This window comes from Hemiscyllium ocellatum, chromosome 17 (genome assembly GCF_020745735.1).
Source record: "Hemiscyllium ocellatum isolate sHemOce1 chromosome 17, sHemOce1.pat.X.cur, whole genome shotgun sequence".
Taxonomy (NCBI): Eukaryota; Metazoa; Chordata; class Chondrichthyes; order Orectolobiformes; family Hemiscylliidae; genus Hemiscyllium; species Hemiscyllium ocellatum.
The window spans coordinates 1,759,042-1,783,460 of record NC_083417.1 but is presented as its reverse complement, the minus strand read 5'-3'; the positions used below and the strand labels follow the sequence as shown (position 1 = coordinate 1,783,460).

At 46.5% G+C, this 24,419-nt stretch overlaps 1 protein-coding gene across 1 annotated transcript; it reads left to right on the top strand.

The window, feature by feature from the left end:
• The first annotated feature begins 12,552 nt into the window (after positions 1 to 12,552).
• On the top strand, positions 12,553 to 20,805 carry LOC132824050 (interleukin-17C-like). Its single transcript, XM_060838316.1, has 3 exons — positions 12,553 to 12,570; positions 19,057 to 19,337; positions 20,562 to 20,805. Exons 1-3 carry the CDS (start codon positions 12,553 to 12,555, stop codon positions 20,803 to 20,805), a joined length of 543 nt encoding a protein of 180 aa, XP_060694299.1.
• The last annotated feature ends 3,614 nt before the right edge of the window (positions 20,806 to 24,419 follow it).

Genomic DNA, 24,419 nt, shown 5'->3' with positions numbered 1-24,419 from the left:
CAAGTCAGGGAACTATAGACCAGTGAGCCTGATGTCGGTGGTGGGCAATTTGTTGGAGGGAATCCTGAGGGACAGGATGTACATGTATTTGGAAAGGCAAGGACTGATTCGGGATAGTCAACATGGCTTTGTGCATGGGAAATCATGTCTCACAAACTTGATTGAGTTTTTTGAAGAAGTAACAAAGAAGATTGATGAGGACAGAGCAGTAGATGTGATCTATATGGACTTCAGTAAGGCGTTCAACAAGGTTCCCCATGGGAGACTGATTAGCAAGGTTAGATCTCATAGGATACAGGGAGAACTAGCCATTTGGATACAGAACTGGCTCAAAGGTAGAAGACAGAGGGTGGTGGTGGAGGGTTGTTTTTCAGACTGGAGGCCTGTGACCAGTGGAGTGCCACAAGGATCGGTGCTGGGTCCTCTACTTTTTGTCATTTACATAAATGATTTGGATGCGAGCATAAGAGGTACAGTTAGTAAATTTGCAGATGACACCAAAATTGGAGATGTAGTGGACAGCGAAGAGGGTTACCTCAGATCATAACAGGGTCTGGACCAGATGGGCCAATGAGCTGAGAAGTGGCAGATGGGGTTTAATTCAGATAAATGCGAGGTGCTGCATTTTGGGAAAACAAATCTTAGCAGGACTTATACACTTAATGATAAGGTCCTAGGGAGTGTTGCTGAACAGAGAGACCTTGGAGTGCAGGTTCATAGCTCCTTGAAAGTGGAGTCGCAGGTAGATAGGATAGTGAAGAAGGCGTTTGGTATGCTTTCCTTTATTGGTCAGAGTATTGAGTACAGGAGTTGTGAGGTCATGTCGTGGCTGTACAGGACATTGGTTAGGCCACTGTTGGAATATTGTGTGCCATTCTGGTCTCCTTCCTATCGGAAAGATGTTGTGAAACTTGAAAGGGTTCAGAAAAGATTTACAAGGATGTTGCCAGGGTTGGAAGATCTGAGCTACAGGGAGAGGCTGAACAGGCTGGGGCTGTTTTCCCTGGAGCATTGGAGGCTGAGGGTGACCTTATAGAGGTTTACAAAATTATGAGGGGCATGGAAAGGATAAATAGGCAAAGTCTTTTCCCTGGGGTCAGGGAGTCCAGAACAAGAGGGCATAGGTTTAGGGTGAGAGGGGAAAGATATAAAAGAGACTTAAGGGGCAACGTTTTCATGCAGAAGGTGGTATGTGTATGGAATGAGCTGCCAGAGAAAGTGGTGGAAGTGATACAATTGCATCATTTAAGAGGCATTGGATGGGTATATGAATACGAAGGATTTGGAGGGATATGGGCTGGGTGCTGGCAGGTGGGACTAGATTGGGTTGGGATATCTGGTCGGCATGGATGGGTTGGACTGAAGGGTCTGTTTCCGTGCTGTACATCTCTATGACTCGACTTGACAAAGGAAATTGAGGTTGGATAGAGAGTTGGCAGCTTGACGAGATGGAGAGGTCACAGTTTAGAGTTTTGAATTGTGCAGTGATGACAGCAGCGTTAAAAGAGAAAGGGATATAATCTGAGGAGTGGGAACAATTAGTGATGGCAGCCAATGTGGAATTCAGTTGCTCAGTAATGGACATTGGGTTGGTTCTCAGGGGCAGAATGAGCTTGGAAAGGGTGTGGGGAGAGATAAAGAGAAATGTGTGAGTTCAGGGCAAGGCCAGGTAGGAGAGGGACTAGAGAAAGATACCAGTTGAGTGCAAAGGCAGGAGGGTACATTTGAGGAAATGTTGCCTGGGTTCTGATGGGATGGAGGTTGTGACAGAGACAGCTCATTGAATAGTCTCAATCTCAGTAACAAACTTTCCCCATGAGCTCCTTACGTTTGTCAGAGGTGAGGGCAGGGGGAATTGAGGGGAGTGCTTTAAGAAGACATTTTACAATGGAGAAACAGAGCTGGGGCAGTTATTGCTGGAACAGGGAGCAGTTTTAGTAGATAGGAGCAGGGCTCAATGGTGCTTTGTGTGCTCCAGCTCACACCTCAATACGCACAAAATTGCATACATCCCAATGCACGTATTGCCACACCTACACACTCCACACAGAAGCACTACAATACACATGTGCGCATAGACACTATCCCTCTCTCCCTCTCTGCCCACCCACTCAACCAATCAGGAGGAGCTACTGGAGAATAGCAGCAGGAATACTGTCAGAATGCTCCTCAGGTACTCTGAGAGGGGTTGAGGTCTGGAATGCACTGCCTGAGGCTTTGGTGAAATCAACTTCAGTTAAGGAATTTTAAAACTGGAATTAGACTGTCTAACGAAAGGGAGAATGTGCAGTGTTAGAGGGAGAAAGCAGAGGAATGGTATGAAGTGTATTGTTTGTTTGGAATGCAGACGCAGAGAGCTGAATGGTCTCTTTCTGCTCCAGACCAGTTCTCTGACTGTGAGTTCCTGCTGCTTCTGGTCTGGTTTGGTCTGGTTTGGTTTGGTCTGGTTTGGTCTGATTTGGTTTGGTCTGGTTTGGTCTGATTTGGTTTGGTTTGGTTTGGTCTGGTTTGGTCTGGTTTGGTCTGATTTGGTCTGGTTTGGTTTGGTCTGATTTGGTCTGGTTTGGTCTGGTTTGGTTTGGTCTGGTTTGGTTTGGTCTGGTTTGGTTTGGTCTGGTTTGGTCTGGTCTGGTCTGGTTTGGTCTGGTTTGGTCTGGTCTGGTTTGGTCTGGTTTGGTCTGGTTGACATAGAGTTGCTGGTTGGTATAATTCAGTTCCTGATCAATTGGCACTGAGCACACACCAGGTTTGTATTTAGAGCTTTGACTCTGTCCCTGAGTGATTGGTCGAAGGAGCTGATGATGTGGTGACACCAGGCTCTACCAAAAGGAGGGAGTCCATTCAGCACGGGGCGAAGAAACAAGGCAGGGGTTAGGATAACTCCCCAGTTTAATGATGCTTCCTGTGCCTTTCCAATGGGAGTGCACTGTCGTCATCTGAATATACTTCAGATCGTGGGTTCAAACATTAACTCTGTTTCTCTCTCCACTGACGCTGCGGAGTTTTTTCCAGCATTTCCTGTGTTTGTTTTGGTTCTTTGTTAATCCTCTATGATGAACCTACCTGAATCCAAATCCTCACGATAGCATTTGAAAGTTTCCTAACCAGATCCTGTGCTGTATAAATGGCTTCATGGAGATTTATATATATAGGCTAACAAACATCTTTATTTATTTGCACATTTAACACAAGAAAGCTAATACATGGAAGTGAGTAACAGGCTGAATGTAAACATACAATTAAAGGGCAAATCATGGAGACCTTGACTTCCCTTCCTGGAGATGATGAGAAGGAAAAATAATTGGGTGGAACATAAATAGAAATTGCTGGAGGAACTCAGCAGATCTTTCAGCATCTGTGGAGAGAAATGAATGGCCTACTCCTGTTCCTATGAGACATAGAGGAACTCTTATTGGAATTAAACGTAGATCAGGAAGTGTTCTCTCGAGATTTGCAGGTTTAAAGCATAAGTATAACAATTTACAAAATGTAGCTTTAAGTCTGTCGTATTTGCTTTCTCTGACAATGTGCAGCAGAAGTTTTTTATCTAGTCTGAGAGATCTCGTGCTTCTTTCAACTAATAACTGGGAGTTTGACGTTGTGGTTAAAAATTGCAGGTCTCTACTTCAATCAGAGACTAAGAATTTGCAGCGTGTTACCCACTGATTCCCCTAAACCTGTCTATTATTGACTACCTTCAGGTCAGGAACTTGCCTGGATGAGTACTTGTGTTGTGTTCAACATACACTGCCACCCACCCCAACACCCACCCACCCCAACCCTTCCCCCCTGCCCCCCACCCCTCCACAACCACTGACTTATAGCAGCAGCAGTATGTACCATCGGCACAATTCACTGCAGCATTTCACCTTCCAAACCCAAAACCACTTCCATCTAGAAAGTTAAGGATAGCAGAAACATGGCCCCCCCCCCCCAATTTGCAAGGTCCCCTCCAAGCCACTCACCATCATGATTTGGAAATTTGTCGCTCTTCCTTCAGTGTCATTGGTCCAATTTCTGGCACTGTGTGGAGCACATGGACTGCAACAGTTCAAAAAAGCCAGCTCACCACAACCCTCTCAGGGAAACTGGGGGCCGGTCCAACCAGCAACACTCACATCCCATGAATGAATATTCTGTCTATTCCTGAGCCTGTGTAGGTCCAGTTGCAGTCAATTGACATGATTTACACCTCGAAGTGTGGTCCTAGCATTAACCTTTGTTTAAACCCATTATTTACCAGCCTGGATCTGAAAAACAACCATTGACCACACCTCACTGTTTTCTGTCTTTAAGTAAATTTTTCACCCACTCAACAGCAAGTATACTGTTTTGGAGACTGTTGAGGGGAACGACTTACCAGGGGTAAATAACGGGGCGCAGGTCTCTGGCACAGAATCTGAACCTGCTGCTCAGGAGGGAAGTGGGAAGAGGAGCAGAGGTTTAGTCATTGGGGACACCATAATTAGGGGGACAGATAGGAGGTTCTGTGGGGACGAGAGAGACTCACGGTTGGTGTGTTGCCTCCCAGGTGCCAGGGTTCGTGATGTCTCTGATCATGTTTTTGGGATCCTTGAGGGGGAGGGGAAGTATCCCCAAGTCGTGATCCACATAGGCACCAACAACTTAGATAGGATGAAAGGTGGGGATCTTAGGCAGAAATTCAGGGAGCTGGGGTGGAAGCTTAGAGTTAGAACAAACAGAGTTGTTATCTCTGGTTTGCTGCGTGTGCCTGTGCTAATGAATAGGGAGAGAGAGGAGCTGAACACATGGCTGCAGGGATGGTGCAGGAGGGAGAGTTTTGGATTCTTGGATAATTGGAGCTCTTTCTGGGGAAGGCGGGGCTTCTATAAAAAGGATAGTCTTCACCTGAACCAGAAGGGTCCAATATCCTGGACAGGGTGGAATTTGGTAATGCTCTTCAGGGAGGGTTTAAACTGCAGGGGGATGGGAACCTGAATGGTAGTTCCAGTGTACAGGAGGTTGAGGGTAGTGAGGTCAGGGACAACCAGGGTGTTGCTTTGAAATGTGTGTATTCAATGCCAGCAGCAGCCGGAATAAGGTGGGTGAACCTGCAGTATGGGTTGGTACCTGGGATTTCGATGTTGTAGCCATTTCGAAGACATGGCGACAGGGGGGACAGGAATGATTGTCGCAGATTCCGGTATTTAGATCTTTCAGCAAGAATAGAAAAGATGGTAAAAGAGGCGGGGCTGTGGTATTGTTAACCAAGGATAGTATTACAGCAGCTGAGAGAATGTTTGAGGGCTTATCCACTGAGGTAGTATGGGCTGAGGTTAGAAACAGGAAAGGAGAGGTCGCCCTGTTGGAGTTTTCTAAAGGCCTCTGAATTGTTCCAGGGATGTAGAGGAAAGGAAAGATGATTCTCGATAGGAGCGAGAGTAACAGGGTAGTTGTTAAGGGGGACTTCAACTTTCCCAACATTGGTTGGGGATACTATAGTTTAAGTAGTTTAGGTGGGTCAGTTTTTGTTCAATGTATGCAGGAGGGTTTTCTGACACAGTATGTAGACAGGCCAACAACGGGCGAGGTCACATTGGATTGGTACTGGGGAATGAACCTGACCAGGTGTTAGATTTGGAGGTAGGTGAGCACTTTGGTGATAGTGACCACAATTCGGTTATGTTGACAATCACAATGGGCAGGGACAGGTATATACTGCAGGGAAAGAGGTATAACTGGGGAAAACCAATTGTGATGCGATTAGGCAAGATTTAGGATGCATAGGATGGGGAAGGAAACTGCAGGGGATGGGCACACGTGGATATGGAGCTTATTCAAGGAACAGCTACTGCGGGTCCTTGATACGTACATACCTATCAAGCAGGGAGGTAGTTGTCAAGAAAAGGAGCCATGGTTTACTCTAGAAGTTGAAGCAGTTGACAAGAGGAAGAGGAAGGCTTATGTGAGGATGAGGAGTGAAGGCTCAGTTGGGGGCTTGAGAGTTAAGTTAGCAAGAAAAGGTCTAACGAGAGGACTAAGAAGAGCCAGGAAGGGACATGAGCAGTTATTGGCGAATAGGATCAAGGAAAACCCTAAGGCCTTTTATCAGAAATAAAAGATTGACAAGAGTAAGATTAGAGCCAATCAAAGACAGTAGTGGGAAGTTGTGTGTAGAATCTGGGGACGTAGGGGAAGAGCAATGTTAGTGAGAATACAGAGATACAGGCTACAAGATTAGATGGGATTGAGGTTGACAAAGAGGAGGTTTTAGCAATTTTGGAAGATCTGAAAATAGATAAGACCCCTGGGTAGAATGGGATTTATCCTCGGATTCTCTGGGAAGCCAGGGATGAGATTAAAGAGCCTTTGGCTTCGATCTTTATGTCATCATTGTTGACAGGAGTAGTGCCAGAAGACTGGAGGAGAGCAAATGTTGCTCCCTTGTTTAAGAAGGGGAGTAGAGACAACCCTCATTAGTATAGAGCAGTGAGCCTTAATTCAGTTCTGGATAAAGTATTGGAAAAGGTTACAAGAGGTAGGATTTATAATCATCTGGAAAGGAATAATTTGATTACAATCGACAATTGGTGCAGGAATAGGCCATTCTGCCCTTCGAGCCAGCACCACCATTCATTATGATCATGGCTGATCATCCTCAATCAGTATCCTGTTCCTGCCTTATCTCCATAACCCTTGATTCCACTATCCTTAAGAGCTCTATCCAACTCTTTCTTGAAAGTATCCAGAGACCGGGCCTCCACAGCCTTCTGGAGCAGAGCATTCCATACACCCACCACTCTCTGGGTGAAGAAGTTTCTCCTCATCTCTGTCCTAGATTAGATTTTTTTTTTAGATTAGACTTACAGTGTGGAAACAGGCCCTTCGGCCCAACAAGTCCACACCGACCCGCCGAAGCGCAACCCACCCATACCCCTACATTTACCCCTTACCTAACACTACGGACAATTTAACATGGCCAATTCACCTGACCCGCACATCTTTTGGTCTGTGGGAGGAAACCGGAGCACCCGGAGGAAACCCACGCAGACACGGGGAGAACGTGCAAACTCCACACAGTCAGTCGCCTGAGGCGGGAATTGAACCCAGGTCCCTGGCGCTGTGAGGCAGCAGTGCTAACCACTGTGCCACCATGCTGCCCCAAATGGCCTACCCCTTATTTTTAAGCTGTGTCCTCTGGTTCGGGACTCACCCATCAGTAGAAACATGTTTCCTGCCTCCAGAGTGTCCAATCCTTTAATAATCTTATACGTCTCAATCAGATCCCTTCTCAGTCTTCTAAACTCATGGGTATACAAGCCCAGTCGATCCAATATTTCAATGTAAGGTAATCCCTCCATTCCGGGAATTGATCTCGTGAACCTACGCTGCACTCCCTCAATAGCCAGAATGTCCTTCCTCAAATTTGGAGACCAAAACTGCGCACAATATTCCAGATGCGGTCTCATCATGGCCCTGTACAGCTGCAGAAGAACCTCTTTGCTTCTATACTCAATCCCTCTCGTTATGAAGGCCAGCATGCTATTAGCCTTCTTCACTACCTGCTGTACTTGCATGCTTGCCTTCATTGACTGATGTACAAGAATACCTAGATCTCTCTGTTCTGCCCCTTTACCTAACTTGACTCCATTTAGGTAGTAATCTGCCTTCCTGTTCTTGCCACCAAAGTGGGTAACCATACATTTATCCACATTAAACTGCACCTGCCATGCATCCGTCCACTCACCTAGCCTGTCCAGGTCACCCTGTAATCTCCTAACATCCTCCTCACATTTCACCCTGCTACCCAGCTTTGTATCATCAGATAATTTGTTAATATTACTTTTAATACTTTCAACTATATCATTAATGTATATTGTAAACAGCTGTGGTCCCAGCACCGAACCTTGTGGTACCCACTGGTCACCGCCTGCCATTCTGAAAGAGATCTTTTTATAATTACTCTTTGCTCCCTATCAGCCAACCAATTTTCAATCCAAGTTAGTACTTTGCCCCCAATATCATGCTCCCTAAGTTTGCTCACTAACCTCCTGTGTGGGAATTTATCAAAAGCTTTCTGAAAGTCCAGGTACACTACACCTACTGGATCCCCCTTGTCCATCTTCAGAGTTACATCCTGAAAAAATTCAAGAAGATTAATCAAGCATGATTTCCCCTTCATAAATCCATGCTGACTCTGACCTATCCTGTTACTACTATCCAGATGTGCCGTAATCTCATCCTTTATAATAGACTCCAGCATCTTTCCTACCACTGACGTCAGGCTAACCGATTTATAATTCCCTGTTTTCTCTCTCCCTTCTTTCTTGAAAAGTGGGACAACATGAGCCACCCTCCAATCCGCAGGAACAGATCCTGAATCTATAGAACATTGGAAAATGATCACCAATGCATCCACGATTTCTACAGCCACCTCCATAAGTACTCTGGGATGTAGACCACCAGGTCCCAGGGACTTATCAGCCTTCAGACCTAACAGTCTCTCCAACACCATTTCCTGCCTAATATAAATTCCCGTCAGTTCATCCATTATCCTCGGTCCTTCAGCCGCTATTACATCTGGGAGATTGCTTTTGTCTTCCCCAGTGAAGACAGATCCAAAGGACCTATTCAACTCTTCTGCCATTTCTTTCCTTGGGGATAATCAACACAGTTTTCCATGTCAGACAAAAGTGAGGACAGCAGATGCTGGAGATCAGAGTCTAAATTAGTGTGGTGCTGGAAAAGTACAGCAGGTCAGGCAGCATCCGGGAGCAGGAAAATCGACATTTCGGGCAGGAGTCTTTCATCAGGAATTCACTTTGAGAAGAAGTTCGGCGGAGATGTAACACCTATTCCGACAAGTCCTGATGAACCTATCCCAACATTCACTGCATCAGAGGATCAGTTTTCCTTCGTGTGAATCCAAGGAAAGCAATGGAACCAGACGGAGTACCAGGCCGTGCACTCAGGGCACACGCAGATCAACTGGCAGAGATCTTCTCAGACATCTCCAACCTCTCCCTGCAGCAGGCCACTGTCCCTGCCTGTTTCAGGGGGGGCAACATCATCCCTGTGCCTAAGAAGGCTCATGCAGCGTGTCTCAATAACTACCGCCCAGTGACCCTAACTTCAGTGTCATGAAGTGCTTTGAAAGACTGGTCACGGCATTAATCAACTCCAGCCTCCCCACTACTCCTGACCCACTCCAATTTGCCTATCGGACCAACAGATCCACGTCAGATGCCATATCACTGGCCCTTCACTCCTCCCCAGAACATCTTGACACCAAGAACAACAACATAAGAATCCTACTCACTGACTACAGTTCATCCTTCAACACTATGATCCCCTCGAGACTGAATTACTAAACTTAGTGATCTCGGACTAAGCCCCACTCTCTGCAACTGGATCCCCATTTTCCTGACCCACAGGCCACAATCAGTGAAGATTGGGGACAATATTTCATCCTCACTAACACTCAACACTGGAGGCTCCCAGGGGTGTGTACTCAGCCCCCTACTGCACTCACTGTATACCCATGATTGCGGCACCAAATACCAGACTAACGTCATTTGTAAGTTCGCTGATGACACTACCATAGTCGGTCGAATCTCAGATGGCGATGAAACAGACTACAGACGGGAGGTGGAAGACCTGGAAAAATGGTGCACTGAGAACAACCGAGCTCTCAATGCTGGCAAAACCAAGGAAGTCATTATTGACTTTCGGTGGGATGTTACTCATGCCCTCCCTAGCTATTAACAAGACAGAGGGGGAACGTGGAGAGTGTCCAGCTCCTGGGAGTGGTCATCCACAACAAGCTTTCTTGGACTCTTCATGTGGACACACTGGTTACAAAGGCCCAACAATGTCTCTTCTTCCTCAGGCAGCTGAGGAAACTTGGCATGACGGTGAATACCCTTGCCAGCTTCTATAGATGCACCTTCAAGAGCATTCTGTCTGGATGTATCACTACCTGGTATGGCAACTGTACCATTCAGTATCGGAGATGGTTACAGGGAGTGGGGAACTCGGCCCAGACAATCACAAAAGCCAACCTCCCATCTATAGAATCCATCTACCAGGCCCGCTGTCAAGGAAAGGCCGCCAGCATTCTCAAAGATCCATCCCACCCTGGCAATGATTTTCTACAACCTCTACCATCGGGTAGAAGGTACAGAAGCCTGAACACACACACCAGCCGGTTTCACAACAGGTTCTACCCTACTATGTTAGAATACTGAATGGACTCACAAACTCTTAACATTCGCCTGTACCTGTGTTTTTGGTTTTGCCGCTGTTTACCTATTATTTACTGTTTATGCTAATTAACTCTGTGACCTGCCTGTTGCTCACAAGACAAAGCTTTTCGCTGTGCCTCAGTACACGTGACAATAAATTCAATTCCATTCCATTTTTTGAAGGGTAGGTCATGCCTCACTAACCTTATTGAGTTCTTCAAGAAAGTGGCAAAACAGGTGATAAAGGTAAAGAGTTTGATGTGATGTATATGGACTTCAGGAAGGTGTTTGATAAGGTTCCACACAGTAGACTATTGCACAAAATACAGAGTTTCGGGATTGAAGGTAATTTAGTGGTTTGGATCAGAAATTGGCCAGCTGAAACAAGACAGAGGGTGGTGGTTGATGGGAAATTTTCATCCTGGAGCTCAGTTACCAGCGGTGTGCGGCAAGGATTGGTTTTAGGGCCACTGATGTTTGTCGTTTCTATAAATGACCTGGATGAGGGGTGTATAAGGATGGGTTAGTAAATTTGTGGATGACGCTAAAGTAAGCAGAGTTGTGAATAGTGCTGAAGGCTGTCGTGGGTTACAGAGGGTCATAGATAAGATGCAGAGCCGGGCTGAGAGGTGGCAAATGGAGTTTAATGTGGAAAAGTCTGAGTTAGTTCACTTCGCAAGAAGTAACAGGAACACAGAGTACTGGGCTAATGGCAAGATTCTTGGCAGTGTAGATGAACAGAGAGATCTTGGTGTCCAGGTGCATAAATCCCTATAAGTTGCCACCCAGGTCGATAGGGTTGTTAAGAAGACATACAGTGTTTTGGCCTTTATTAATAGAGGGATTGAGTTCCGGAACCAGGAGGTTATGCTGCAGCTGTACACAGCTCTGGTACGGCCACACTTGGAGTATTGTGTACAGTTCTGGTCACCGCATTATAAGGAGGATGTGGAAGCTTTGAAAGGGTTCAAAGGAGATTTACTAGGATGTTGCCTGGCATAGAAGGGAAGGTCTTATGAGGAAAGGCTGAGGGAACTGAGTGAGGCTGTGTTTGTTGGAGAGAAGAAGGATGACAGGTGACTTAATCAAGATATATAAGATAATCAGAGGGTTAGATAGGGTGGACAGGGAGAGCCTTTTTCCTCAGATGGTGAAGGCTAACATGAGGGGACATAGCTTTAAATTGAGGGATGAGAGATTTAGGACAGATATCAGGGGTAGTTTCTTTACTCAGAGAGTAGGAAGGGCATGGAACAGCCTGCCTGCAACAGTAATAGACTCGCTGACGTTCAGGGTATTTAAATGGACATTGGACATACATATAGATAATAACGGAACGGTGTAGGTTAGACGGGTATCAGATTAATTTCACAAATCTGCACAACATCAAGGTCTGAAGGGCCTGTACTGTGCTGTTATGTTCTATGTTCTATATTCTATGTTCTATATTCTATGTTCTATATTCTATATTCTATGTTCTATATTCTATGTTCTATGTTCTATGTTCTATGACAGTGACCCTCCTGTTCCTCAGTCCTCAGCTTTATTAACCAGCTCTTCATGTGACATGTTGACAAATACTTTCTTCAAATCAAGATCAACAATATTCATTGCATTCCCTTTAGTCTATTTACAAATCTGTGTTATCTCTCCACAATTGACTAAACCTCCAGGCCTCACTCCTGATGAAGGGCTTTTGCCCGAAACGTCGATTTTCCTGCTCCTCGGATGCTGCCTGACCTGCTGTGCTTTTCCAGCACCACTCTAATCTAGACTCTAAACCTCCAGATAATCAGTCATTCTCTCCTTGATTGTTCTCTCTCAACATCACCCAGATCTGATGTTAAACTGACCAAAACTGTATTTGCCAGGCCCTCCTTGAAAAAGGATGTCATATTTTGCAGACGACACAAAAATTGTTGTTGTTGATGATGATGAGGATGGTATTGATTTTGACAAAGCTGGTAAGTTGGGGACAGCAGTGGCAAATGGATTTGATCCCAAAAAGTGTGAGGTGATGCATTTTATGAGGTCTAGTAACGGAAAGAATGAATGGTAGGACCCTAGGGAGTACTAAGGAACAAAGGAACCCTGGTAGCACAGGTAGACAGGTTGGTGAAGAAGGTATATGGGATGTTAGCCTTCATTAGCTGGGGCATGGAACATAGGAGCAAGGAATTCTTGTTACAACATTATAAAACATTGGTTGGGCCACCCATGAAATACTGTTGCTATTGGAAGGATTTGATGACTGGAGAGGTTGCAGAGGACAGTCACTAGGATGTTGCCTCAGTTATAAAGAGAGATTGGATCAGCTGGGCTTGTTTTCCCTAAAACAGAGGAGGCTATGGGGGATCTGACTGAGGTATACAAAATGATGAGAAGCATAAATAGAGTCAATCGTCTTCCCCAGGGCAAACCTGTCTAAGACCAGAGTGCATCAGTTTAAGGTGAGCAGCAAGTGGTTTAGAGGAGATATGAGAAAGAATTTTTTCACCTGAGGATGGTAGATATATGGAAGATGCTGCCTGAGGTGGGGGGTGATGGAGGCATGTACTCTCACAACACTTAAGAAGCAGTTAGATAAAAATCTAAAATGCTGGTGCATAGTAGATTGTTTATGGGCGGCACAGTGGCACAGTGGTTAGCACTGCTGCCTCGCAGCGCCAGAGACCCGGGTTCAATTCCCGCCTCAGGTGACTGACTGTGTGGAGTTTGCACGTTCTCCCCGTGTCTGCGTGGGTTTCCTCCAGGTGCTCCGGTTTCCTCCCACAGTCCAAAGATGTGCGGCCAGGTGAATTGGCCATGCTAAATTGCCCGTAGTGTTAGGTAAGGGGTAAATGTAGGGGTCTGGGTGGGTGCGCTTCGGCGGGTTGGTGTGGACTTATTGGGCTGAAGGGCCTGTTTCCACACTGTAAGTAATCTGTAATCTAATCTAAAGAGCAGATGAATGGGAATACTTTGGTTTGGTGTTTGTTTGTCAGTATAGACATAGTGGGCTGAAGGGTCTGTTTCTGTGACTCCATAGTTTGCCACTCTTCAATCCCTGGCACCTCTCCCATACATGAGAAGATTGGAAAATAATGGCAAACCTTCCACTTTTTACACCCAGATCTTGAGCAACCTGAAAGGCCGGACTTCTGGCTCGGTGATTTATCCATTCGGAACGTGGCCAGTATTCCAGTAAGGCCTTCCTAACAGTGTTCACCACATCCATTACCTCTACCATCTCCAGCCCTTCTGATAATTGGTTATATTCCTCTTCCTTAATAAACAGCAATACATAAACACATCAAGACTGTTGAAGGGCTTATGCCTAAAGCAGTGACTCTCCTGCTGCTCAAACGCTGCCTGACCTGCTGTACTTTTCCCAACACCACCATTTTTGACTGCGACTCTCCTTACGTTTTCCTGGACACATATTAAGACTAATCAGGCAACAGCATGACATAGTTGTATTCACAGAATCACATTTTACAGACCACTACTATCGCCATCCCTGGAGATGCCCTGTCCCACTGGCAGGGCAGACCCAGCAGTGGGATGCATCTGGGAAGGAGGTGCCTTGGGAATCCTCAACATTGACTCCTGACCCCATGAAATCTGATGGCTTCACGTTAAACATGCACAAGGAAACCTCCTGCTGGATACCATGTACCGTGCTCCATTGGTGGATGAATCAGCACTCCTCTATGATGAGTGTCCCTTGGAGGAACCTCTGAGGATGGTAAGGGCAAAGAATACATTCTGGATGGAGGATTTCAGTTCACCACCAAGAATGGCTTGGCAGCAGCACTACTAATTGAGCTGGTTGGGTCCTTAGGGACATAGCTGCTAGACTATGTCTGCGGCAGGTGGTGAGGGAACCAACAAAATGGAAAAACATACTTTACCTCATCCTCACCAAATTGCCTGCTGCAGATGCATTTGTCCATGACAGTATCAGTAAGAGTATAATGAAGTTGCTGGTTAAAAATCCTGGGATTCCCTCCCTAAGGGCATTGTGGGTCTACCTACAGCACATGGACTGCAGCGGGTCAAGAAGGCAGCTCACCCCCACCTTCTCAAAGGGCAACTAGGGATGGGCAATAAATACTGGGCCCAGCCAGTGACACACATGTCCCACAGGTGAATTTTAAAAAAGTAACAACAATGTTTCCTTTCCAGTTGGACCAAGAACATACTGATTAGGAAATCTTTGTGAAGGTATTTCAGAAATTCCTTCCTTTTCTCAGCTTTCAGTCTAAAAATATTCTAATTGGTGATTGGATTATGGAAAGTCTCCCAGTCTCACCATTCTATAATTTGTATTGGTCTCTGGGATTTCCCTTCAGATTTGATCCTCTTTTTTCTCTTTCTTTGTTGTTGTGAAGCACTGTAGAATGGCCCTGTTTTGTGATTGTATCCCGGTTGCTTGTTGACTCTGAACAAATGGATTTGGTCTTTATTGCCCCGGGGCATCCTCTGACTTCAGCCCTAATTAGTACCTGCCACTAAACTTCCCTGACTTTTCTGAACAGTGTAACGGAAAATAACTGAAATCTCCGAATTTAGCCTTTGCTGTTTGAAGTGTGGGTGGACTGAATGAGTCTCGCCTTCTTGCTCAAGTCTGCTGCAATTGTGTAGGAAAGGGGTGTGTGTGGAAACGTGAAACAAGGAAATAGTTTCTTTTTTGTACTTTCATGGGATCTGCGTGTTGCAAGCGAGGTCAGCATTTGTGCTCATTATTGAGAAAGTGGTGGGGAATCTTGTTCTTGAGCCACTGCAACCCTTTGGGTTTGATTTTTAGATAGCGATATTTAGATGGCGATATTTAGATGGTGATTTGGTCTAACTGAGTGGCTCATGCAGATCTGAAATCACTCCTCAGCTAGAACTTGTAAGGATGCAAGATTCCCTTCACTAAAGGACATTAATAAACTAGATACGTTTTTATAACAGTCAGTGATAGGTTGTTGATCACTATTCATATGATGAGCTTTCAATTCTAGATGTTATCTATGTGTGATGGTGGAACAGTCTTCTCTCATTGCCAGAACAGTGCACAGACTTCCTTGTATTTGCGGAGTCAGATCACAGCACAGTGATTAAGTTAAATGTAAGTATCACCAGTACACGCACAGCTTGTAATATCAGACTTCAATAAGCGGTTTACACTGGACTATCTCTGTTCTCCAAACTGGCTAAATATTCTTTATATGTCACAGAGTCACAAAACTGTATAGCGCGGAAACAGACCCTCTGGTCCAACTCACCCATACCGATCAGATATTCTAGATTAATGTAGTCCCATATGCCAGCATTTGGCCCAACATCCCTCTCAAATCTTCCTCTTCATATACTCATCCAGATGCCTTTTAAATGTAATTGTACCAGTCTCCCCACTTCCTCTGGCAGTTCATTCCATACATGTACCACCCTCTGCATAGACTCATAGAGATGTACAGCATGGAAACAGACCTTTCGGCCCAACCCGTCCATGCCGACCATTTATCCCAACCCAATCTAGACCCACCTACCAGCACCCGGCCCATATCTCCCCAAACCCTTCCTATTCATATACCCATCCAAATGCCTCTTAAATGTTGCAATTGTACCAGCCTCTACCACTTCCTCTGGCAGTTTCCCCGTAGTCTCTTTTATATCTTTCCCTTCTCACCCAAACCTATGCTCTCTAGTTCTGGACTCCACTACCCCAGGGAAAAGACCTTGGCTATTCACCCTATCTGTGCCCCTCATGATTTTATAAACCTCCAAAAGATCACCACTAGGCCTCCGACGCTCCAGGGAAAATATCCCAAGCCTATTCAGCCTTTTCCTGTAGCTCAAATCCTCCAAACGTGGCAACATCCTTGTCAATCTTTTCTGAACCCTTTAAAGTTTCACAACATCCTTCCTATTGCAGGGAGACCAGAATTGAATGCAGCATTTCAAAAATGACCTAACCAATATCCTCCCAACATAACCTCCCTACTCCAACACTCAATGCTCTAACCAATAAAGGTTTGTGTACCAAAAGCCTTCTCCACTTTCCTGTCGAAGTGGAAGATGACTGCAACGGTGCAGATTCAGGAAAATGGGCCATAACTGCACCACACGCAGCAATACCAAGAGTACACCACACCTGATGACCCACACGCACACAGAGTGGCGCAGGGCTCCAAAAACCCAGTTTCTGTCTCACCATGGCAGTATGCTCTTCCCAAGTTTTTGTACAAGCCCATCCAAACCATATTCCCAGCATCTTGAAGCCTCAAACGTGGTCAGGCACTATATTTATCAACAATGATTTGAAATTACAGTATTGAGTGTTCTCAGTTTAAAACAAATAAATAAAATATTTTGATTGAAATACTTTTCTTACACTTGAATACTTGCCCTATTTCTCACAGAAAACTGTACTCATCCTCAGGAACCATATGGGTATACATCAGGAAACTACACAAATACTTTAAGTCCATGATTACGTTATTTTTCAAGTATCAACTTGCTATCAGTTCAGTGGAGAATTGTAAACAGAAATTAAAATCTAGTGGACTGTAGTGTGACTGGCCACAGCTAAAAGCTAAGGAAATTTGAGAAATACAACCAAAAGAAATAACCAAAATATATTTGTAGTAGTGAACTATCCTTTCAATTGTTATCTAAGTTTAGGGACAAGTTGACGGATAATATCCAACTTGGATGCAGAACACAGCCATTATTTTCCTGAAATGAATTTAAAGGATTTGCTTTGGTCTATGTGAAATAATCAAATGGGACTATTTTTAACAACAGACACCCTACACAGCCAAACTACTGATATTCCATGAGATTATTTAGAATATTCCCATAATGGACTTACATACTAGAATCTAATCAAGGGAGCTGGGTGGTATATATACAGAATAACAGATACCTGGGAGTGGGTTAGACTGGAATCTAATCGAGGGGTTCGGGATGGTTATATACAGAATAACAGATATCCGGGAGGGTACAGACTGGAATCTAATTGAGGGGTTCCGGGTGGGGTTTATATACAGAATAACAGATACCCCAAGAGGGAGTTACAGACTGGAATCTAATCGATGGATTCAGAGTCGTTATATACAGAATAACAGATATCCGGGAGGGAGTTACAGACTGGAATCTGTAGACAACGCATAAGTTAAATATCAAAGTTGGATATTTGGAGGTCGAGACAATTTAGAAATTGTCAGAAATCACACAACACCAGGTTATTGTCCAACAGGTTTATTTGGAAACACACTAGTGTGATTTTTAACTTTCTACACCCCAGTCCAACAGCGGCATCTCCAAATCATAGAAATTGTGAAGTTAATGTTCCGTTAATATTTAAGTTAACTACACGACCACTCCAATTGATTTGAAGGAAGAAATTGTAAGAGTCCATAATTTACAACATTGTGTGATATAACTCCCGTCAGCACTAACCCCCTCTCCCCCTCTCCCCCGCCCTCAGACGGGGCAGGAGCGCTCCGGTCCCGGGGGTTACTGGGGTGAAAGGCAGACTCCCGGCTGTGCCCCGGGGGCAGGGTTGAGTGAGGGCTCTCTGTGTGTCTCACTAACACATTGTTTGCTGCTGACAATAACACGGAAGCTGCGAGCATTTCCCTGCTCGGGATTTCCACAGGATTCTGCTCTATATAAGAAATGGGAGGAAACTGGTAACTATCAGAAACTAGGAGCGCAGGAGCCTGACACAGACACAGACACAGAGAGAGAGAGAGAGCAACAGGGAAATGCAGCCAGAGCCACAGGTAAGCTCCAGGGTCCCGGGGGGAGCTCAGCTGCTGCCAGCCTCAGGGAATCTCATCTCGGCATCCCGCTCAGCTCCTTCCCCAGAGTCCAGGAAATCTGACCACCCAGAGACAGAGGGAGAGGGAGAGAGAGGAGGGGGAGAGGGAGAGGGAGAGAGAGAGGAGGGGAGAGGGACAGAGAGAGGGAGAGAGGGAGGAGGGGGAGAGGGAGAGGGAGGGGGAGAGAGAGGAGGGGGAGAGGGAGAGGGAGGAGGGGGAGAGGGAGGGGGAGAGAGAGGAGGGGGAGAGAGAGGAGGGAGAGGGGGAGAGAGTGGAGGGGGAGAGAAGAGAGGAGGGGGAGAGAGAGAGAGGAGGGAGAGAGAGAGAGAGAGAGAGGAGGGGAGGAGAGGGAGAGAGAGAGAGGAGGGGAGGAGAGGGAGAGAGAGAGAGGAGGGGAGGAGAGGGAGAGAGAGAGAGGAGGGGGAGAGGGATCAAACCTCAGCACCAGCCTGTCTGGCATCTGTGAGAATCCATCAAATCCCGAGGGAAGCTGTGTTTTTATTCAGTCCTGGGACATAGGGGTCACAGTATTTATTACCTGTCCCTAGTTGCCCCTTGAGAAGGTGGGGGTGAGCTGCCTTCTTGAACCGCTGCAGTCCATGTGCTGTAGGTAGACCCACAATGTCCCTTAGGGAGGGGATTCAAGGACTCGGACCCAGTGACACTGAAGGAATGGGATATATTTCCAAGTCAGGACGGTGAGGGGCTTGGAGGGGAACCTGCAGGGGGTGGTGTTCCCATGTACCTGCTGCCCTTGTCCTTCAGGGTGGAAGTGGTCATGGGTTTGGAAGGTGCTGCCTGAGGGTCTTTGGTGAGTTTCTGCAGTGTATCTTGTAGATAATACACACTGCTGTTCCTGAGAGGGAGGGAATGTTTGTGGATGTGGTGCTGATCAGGCCGCTGCTTTATCCTGGATGGTGTTAAGCTTCTCGAGTGTTGTTGGAGCTGCTCCCATCCAGACAAGGAACAAAAGGAAGTTAATAGTGGGACTGTCAGATAGGGTTTGGTGTGGGTTTATGGATTCTCCTGATCTCTTTGTGTTTGTGTTGCAGCTTCTGTTCATGGTTCTCCTGGTATCAGGGCTTGGCCATACACAGAGGATAAAGAGAGATGAAACTCCTCACTGCTGGAACCCTGAGGAAATGGAGAGCCAGGTCAAGGGGCTGCAGAAGCTCCTGGGCAGGGCCAGAATGAACCAGCTGCCCTCAGTGACCCTGGTTAAAGAGTTGGAGCAGCAGAAACCCCAGGGGAAGAAAGGCTGCCCCGATCTCCGGCAATATTCCACACACAGCAGAGACATCAGTCACCGCTCCATCTCACCTTGGGCATACAGGTAATGGCAGACTCTCAATGCAGAGGCTGTATGGGCAGGGAGGGGCCGTGATTATCCAATCAGTTTCCATTATTGTAGATCATTGCCCAATGAGGATCCATGGGCAGCAATAGGCAATGATTAGACAATGAGGGTCAATGGGCAGAGATGGACAGCACTGGGCAGTGAAGGGCAGTGATATGATTTATCAGAATTATTTTGAGGATATAACCAACAGACTGGAAAAGGGGGAACTGCTAGATGTAATGTATTGACACATCAGAGGTTACTGCACAGGTTAAGAGCTCCTGACATTTGGCAGTGATATGAGCTCAGGTAGAGGATTGACTGACTCCAGGAAACAGAGAGCCAGAATAAATGATTCATCTCAGCTTGGCAAACTGTAACTACTCAGTACCACATGGATCAGTGCAGCAGCATCAATGATTGCTTATCTGTATGAAACTATCACAGCGATATTGTATCATTGACAATATCAAAAGGGTCAGAAAGCAAGTTGTGAGGTCAACAAGCGTTGGGCAGTAAGAATCATCGGGCAGTGAGGGGCAGAGTGTGGGTGGGGGGGTGAGTGTGGGTGAGGGGGTGTGGGAGCGGGTGAGGGGGGTGCGTGTGGGTGAGGGGATTGAGTGTGGGTGAGGGGGGTGAGTGTGGGTGAGGGGGTGTGGGAGTGGGTGAGGGGGGTGAGTGTGGGTGAGGGGAGTGAGTGTGGGTGACGGGGTGGGGGAGTGGATGAGGGGGTGAGTGTGGGTGAGGGGGTGTGGGAGTGGGTGAGGGGGTGTGGGAGTGGGTGAGGGGGGTGAGTGTGGGTGAGGGGGGTGAGTGTGGGTGAGGGGGTAAGTGTGGGTGAGGGGGTGTGGGAGTGGGTGAGGGGGGTGAGTGTGGGTGAGGGGGGTGAGTGTGGGTGACGGGGTGTGGGTGACGGGGTGTGAGTGTGGGTGACGGGGTGTGAGTGTGGGTGACGGGGTGTGGGAGTGGGTGAGGGGGTGTGGTAGTGGGTGAGGGGTGTGGGAGTGGGTGAGGGGCTAAGTGTGGGTGAGGGGGTGAGTGTGGGTGAGGGGGTGTGGGAGTGGGTGACGGGGTGTGGGAGTGGGTGGGGGGGTGTGGGAGTGGGTGAGGGGGTGTGGGAGTGGGTGAGGGGGTGTGGGAGTGGGTGATGCTTTATCTCTCGTTACCCCTTTACTCTGTCTCTAATCCCACTCTGTATGTTTTTTGCTCTGACTGCAGGATTGATTACGATGAGAATCGATATCCTCCAAAATTGGCCTTGGCTGATTGTCTCTGTGATGGTTGTATTGATGCGGAGAATGGGGAAGAGATGCTGTGGTTAAATTCAGTGCCTGTGGAACAGACGATGTTGGTTCTGCAGCGTCAGACCTGCCCTGGGCATCCTGGCATGTATAGTTTCCATCTGAAATACATCAAGGTGCCCGTGGGCTGTACATGTGTCCTGCCCAAAAACAGCTGGTGAGCTCCTATGGAGCTGATGATAGTGCCCTCTGAGAGGGACGTTCTCACTGACCCAGCATTGTGTTTTCTGTGAAATGCTCTCTGCTCAATATTATCATCAGCAAAACCAGCCACCCAGAGACAGCCTACTTCAGGTCCCAGATATCACAGTGACTGCGGGTAGGAGCATGGGGCTTGTTAGACTGAGTCTGAGGGGTGGGGTTAGACTGTACAGAGGGAGTTAGACTGGACTGTGGAGGGGGAGTGGTTAGACTGGACTGAGGCTGTTAGACTGGACTGAGGGAGTTTACACAAACTGAACGGGGGTTAGACTGGATGAGAGGGCATTACACTGTACTGAGAGGGGGGTTAGACTGGACTGAGGGTGGTTTATTGTATACTGAAAGGGGGGTTATACAGGACTGAGGGGGGTATTTAACTCTATACTGAGAGGGGGTTAGGAGTGAGGGGGAATTACATTATACTCTGGGTGGGGGTCGATTAGACTGGACTGAGACGGTTTAAATGGAAATGATGGGATTTTATGGACTAAGTGGGTGAAGATCTGTGTTTGGTAAGGGGTTGAATTGTGTCCATGACGGTGGGGAGGGGGTTTGTGTCACAGTGTCTCTGATGTAACTACCTCAGTGTCTCTGGGAATCTGTCGCACTGTCTCTGTGTGAGGTTGGATTGAGTTGAATACGTTTGTATTTGAATCCAGTTTGTCATCGTGTGACTTCTACACTTAATTATTTATAACAAAGATGTTCTTGTTTTCATATATTCTAATGTTAATAAGCAAGGTATTTAACTTGGAGATTTAATTTAAAAATGAACTTGTTTATTTATAATAATTTAAAGACAAGCTGTAAATTTATGAAATGAAATCACAGTCTGAGATCATTCTGTGAGTGTCATTCACTGGATTTTCCAATTTGGTTTCCCAATGCAATATTGACGCTTTATAATAAAGTACTGAGCTGTGATTGTGGGAAATTTATTGATGTGGAACAAGGTGAATCTTATGGTTAATTGCTGTATTTGTAGAAAGCAGTGGTTTTGCAACTTTTGATGATACGCTGTGTACATTGTCAAAGCTAATTATAGATGTGACTTCAGCTTCACCTTGTTATGTGTCTTAGGGAAGCTCCTGCCAGGAATCTGAGATAGAAACAAAGAAAACAGGAGTAGGAGGAGACCATTCAGCCTTTCAAGCCTACTCTACTCATAGTCCCCCAGCCCCACCCTGATTCTACCTGCTCCCCAAGGTTCATGGTTGACTCATCATTTCCACATGCTCTTGCTCCACTGAACTAATTTCTTCCTGTCTCGACTCCATCCTCTCTCCCTTAGTTCAGGAACTTCCTGCCTACATCCACAACATCAATCATACCCTCCACCTCTTCAGTACCTTCCAGTTCCCCTGCCCCCAGAGCTTTATCATCACAATGTATGTGTACTCCTTATACATGTTCCTACCCTAAAGATGGCCTCCAGGCCCTCCACTTCTTCCTCTCCAACAGACACATCCAGTCTCCCTCCACCAAGACCCTCCTCCACCTCACCAAATCCTTTCCTTCAACTCTTCCCATTTCCTCCAAATCCAATGCTGGCCATGGGACCTCAGTTAGGCCCTAACTATGCCTGCCTTTTTGTCAGCTATGTTAAACAGTCCCTCTTCAGTACTCCATAGTCACAGATGAGGTGCCACTAGACTAGATGTTGGCTAATGTGGTACCACTATTTAAGAAAGGTGGTAAGGAAAAGCCAGGGAATGATGGATCGCTGAGGCTGACATTGGTGGTGAGCAAGTTGTCAAAGGAAATCCTGAGGGACAGGATTTACATGCATTTGGAAAGGCAAGGACTGATTAGGAATAGTCAATATGGCTTTGTGTGTGGAAAATCATGTCTCACTAACTTGGGTTTTTTGAAGAAGTAACAATGGGATGGGGCCCAGTGATGGGACCAGATGGAGTACCAGACCATGCACTCAGAGCACACGCAGATCAACTGGCAGAGATCTTCTCGGACATCTTCAACCTCTCCCTGCAGCAGGCCACTGTCCCTGCCTGTTTCAAGAGGCCAACATCATCCCTGTGCCTCAGGCAGTTCATGCAGCATGAGTCAATAACTGCCGCCCAGTGAGCCTAACTTCGGTGGTCAGGAAGTGCTTTGAAAGGCTGGTCATGGCATTAATCAACTCCAGCCTCCCCACTGCTCTTGACCCGCTGCAATTTGCCTATCGGACCAACAGATCCACGTCAGATGCCATATCACTTGTCCTTGTCTCCTCCCCAGAACATCTTGACACCAAGAACAGCTACGTAAGAATCCTACTCATTGACCACACTTCATCCTTCAACACTATTATCCCCTCGAGACTGATTACTAAACTTAGTGATCTCGGACTAAGCCCCACTCTCTGCAACTGGACCCTCAGTTTCCTGACCCACAGGCCACAATCAGTGAAGACTGGGGACAATATTTCATCCTCACTAACACTCAACACTGGAGCACCCCCCCCCCCCCCCCCAACCCTCCAGGGGTGCTGTACTCAGTGTGTACCCATGACTGCATCACTAAATACTAGCCTAATACCATTTACAAGTTTGCTGATGACACCATCATAGGAATTCATTATTGATGTTATTCATGTCCCCCTATACATTAACAGTAAAGAGATGGAACGAGTGGACAGTGTCAAGCTCCTGGGAGTGGTCATCTGCAACAAGCCTTCTTGGACTCTTCAAGTGGACTGTTTCTGTGCTGTACATCTCTATGACTCTACACAGTCACCGTGTCCCAACTCTTCTGCCATTATATTGATGACTGTATCGGTGCTGCACCCTGCCCCTAGGCATGAGAAAGCCTTGATGGGAAGAGCAGTTCATCAACTTCACCCAAAACTTCCACCCCGGCCTCAAATTCACTTGGTCCATCTCGGATACCTCCATTCCCTTTCTTGACCTTTCCATTTCCACCTCTAGTGACAGTCTGCAGACAAATGTTTACTATAAACTCACAGATTCCCATAACTACTTGGACTATACCTCCACTCACCCAGTATCCCACAAAAACTCCATCCCATTTTCCCAATTCCTCTGCCTCCATGGCCTCTGCTCAGACAAGGCAACATTCCACTCCCAAACATCCCAGATGTCCACTTATTTTGAACAATGTTCTTTACCCCCTCTATCATCCAGACAGCACTCCACCGCACTTAGAGTCATAGGGTCATAGAGATGTACAGCATGGAAACAGACCCTTCAGTCCAACCCGTCCATACCAACCAGATATCCCAACCAGCCTCCACCACATCCTCTGGCAGCTCAGTCCATACACGTACCACCCTCTGCGTGAAAAAGTTGCCCCTTAGGTGTCTTTTATATCTTTCCCTTCTCACCCTAAACCTATGCCCTCTAGTTCTGGACTCTCCGACCCCAGGGAAAAGACTTTGTCTATTTATCCTAATCATGCCCCTCATCATTTTGTAAACCTCTATAAGGTCACCCCTCAGCCTCCGATGCTCTTAAGGTGAAGGAGCCTTGGATGACAAGAGAAGAGGAGCTTCTCATCAGGAGGAAGAAGGAAGCTTACTTAAGGTTGAGGAAATAAGGATCTGGCACAGCTTTAG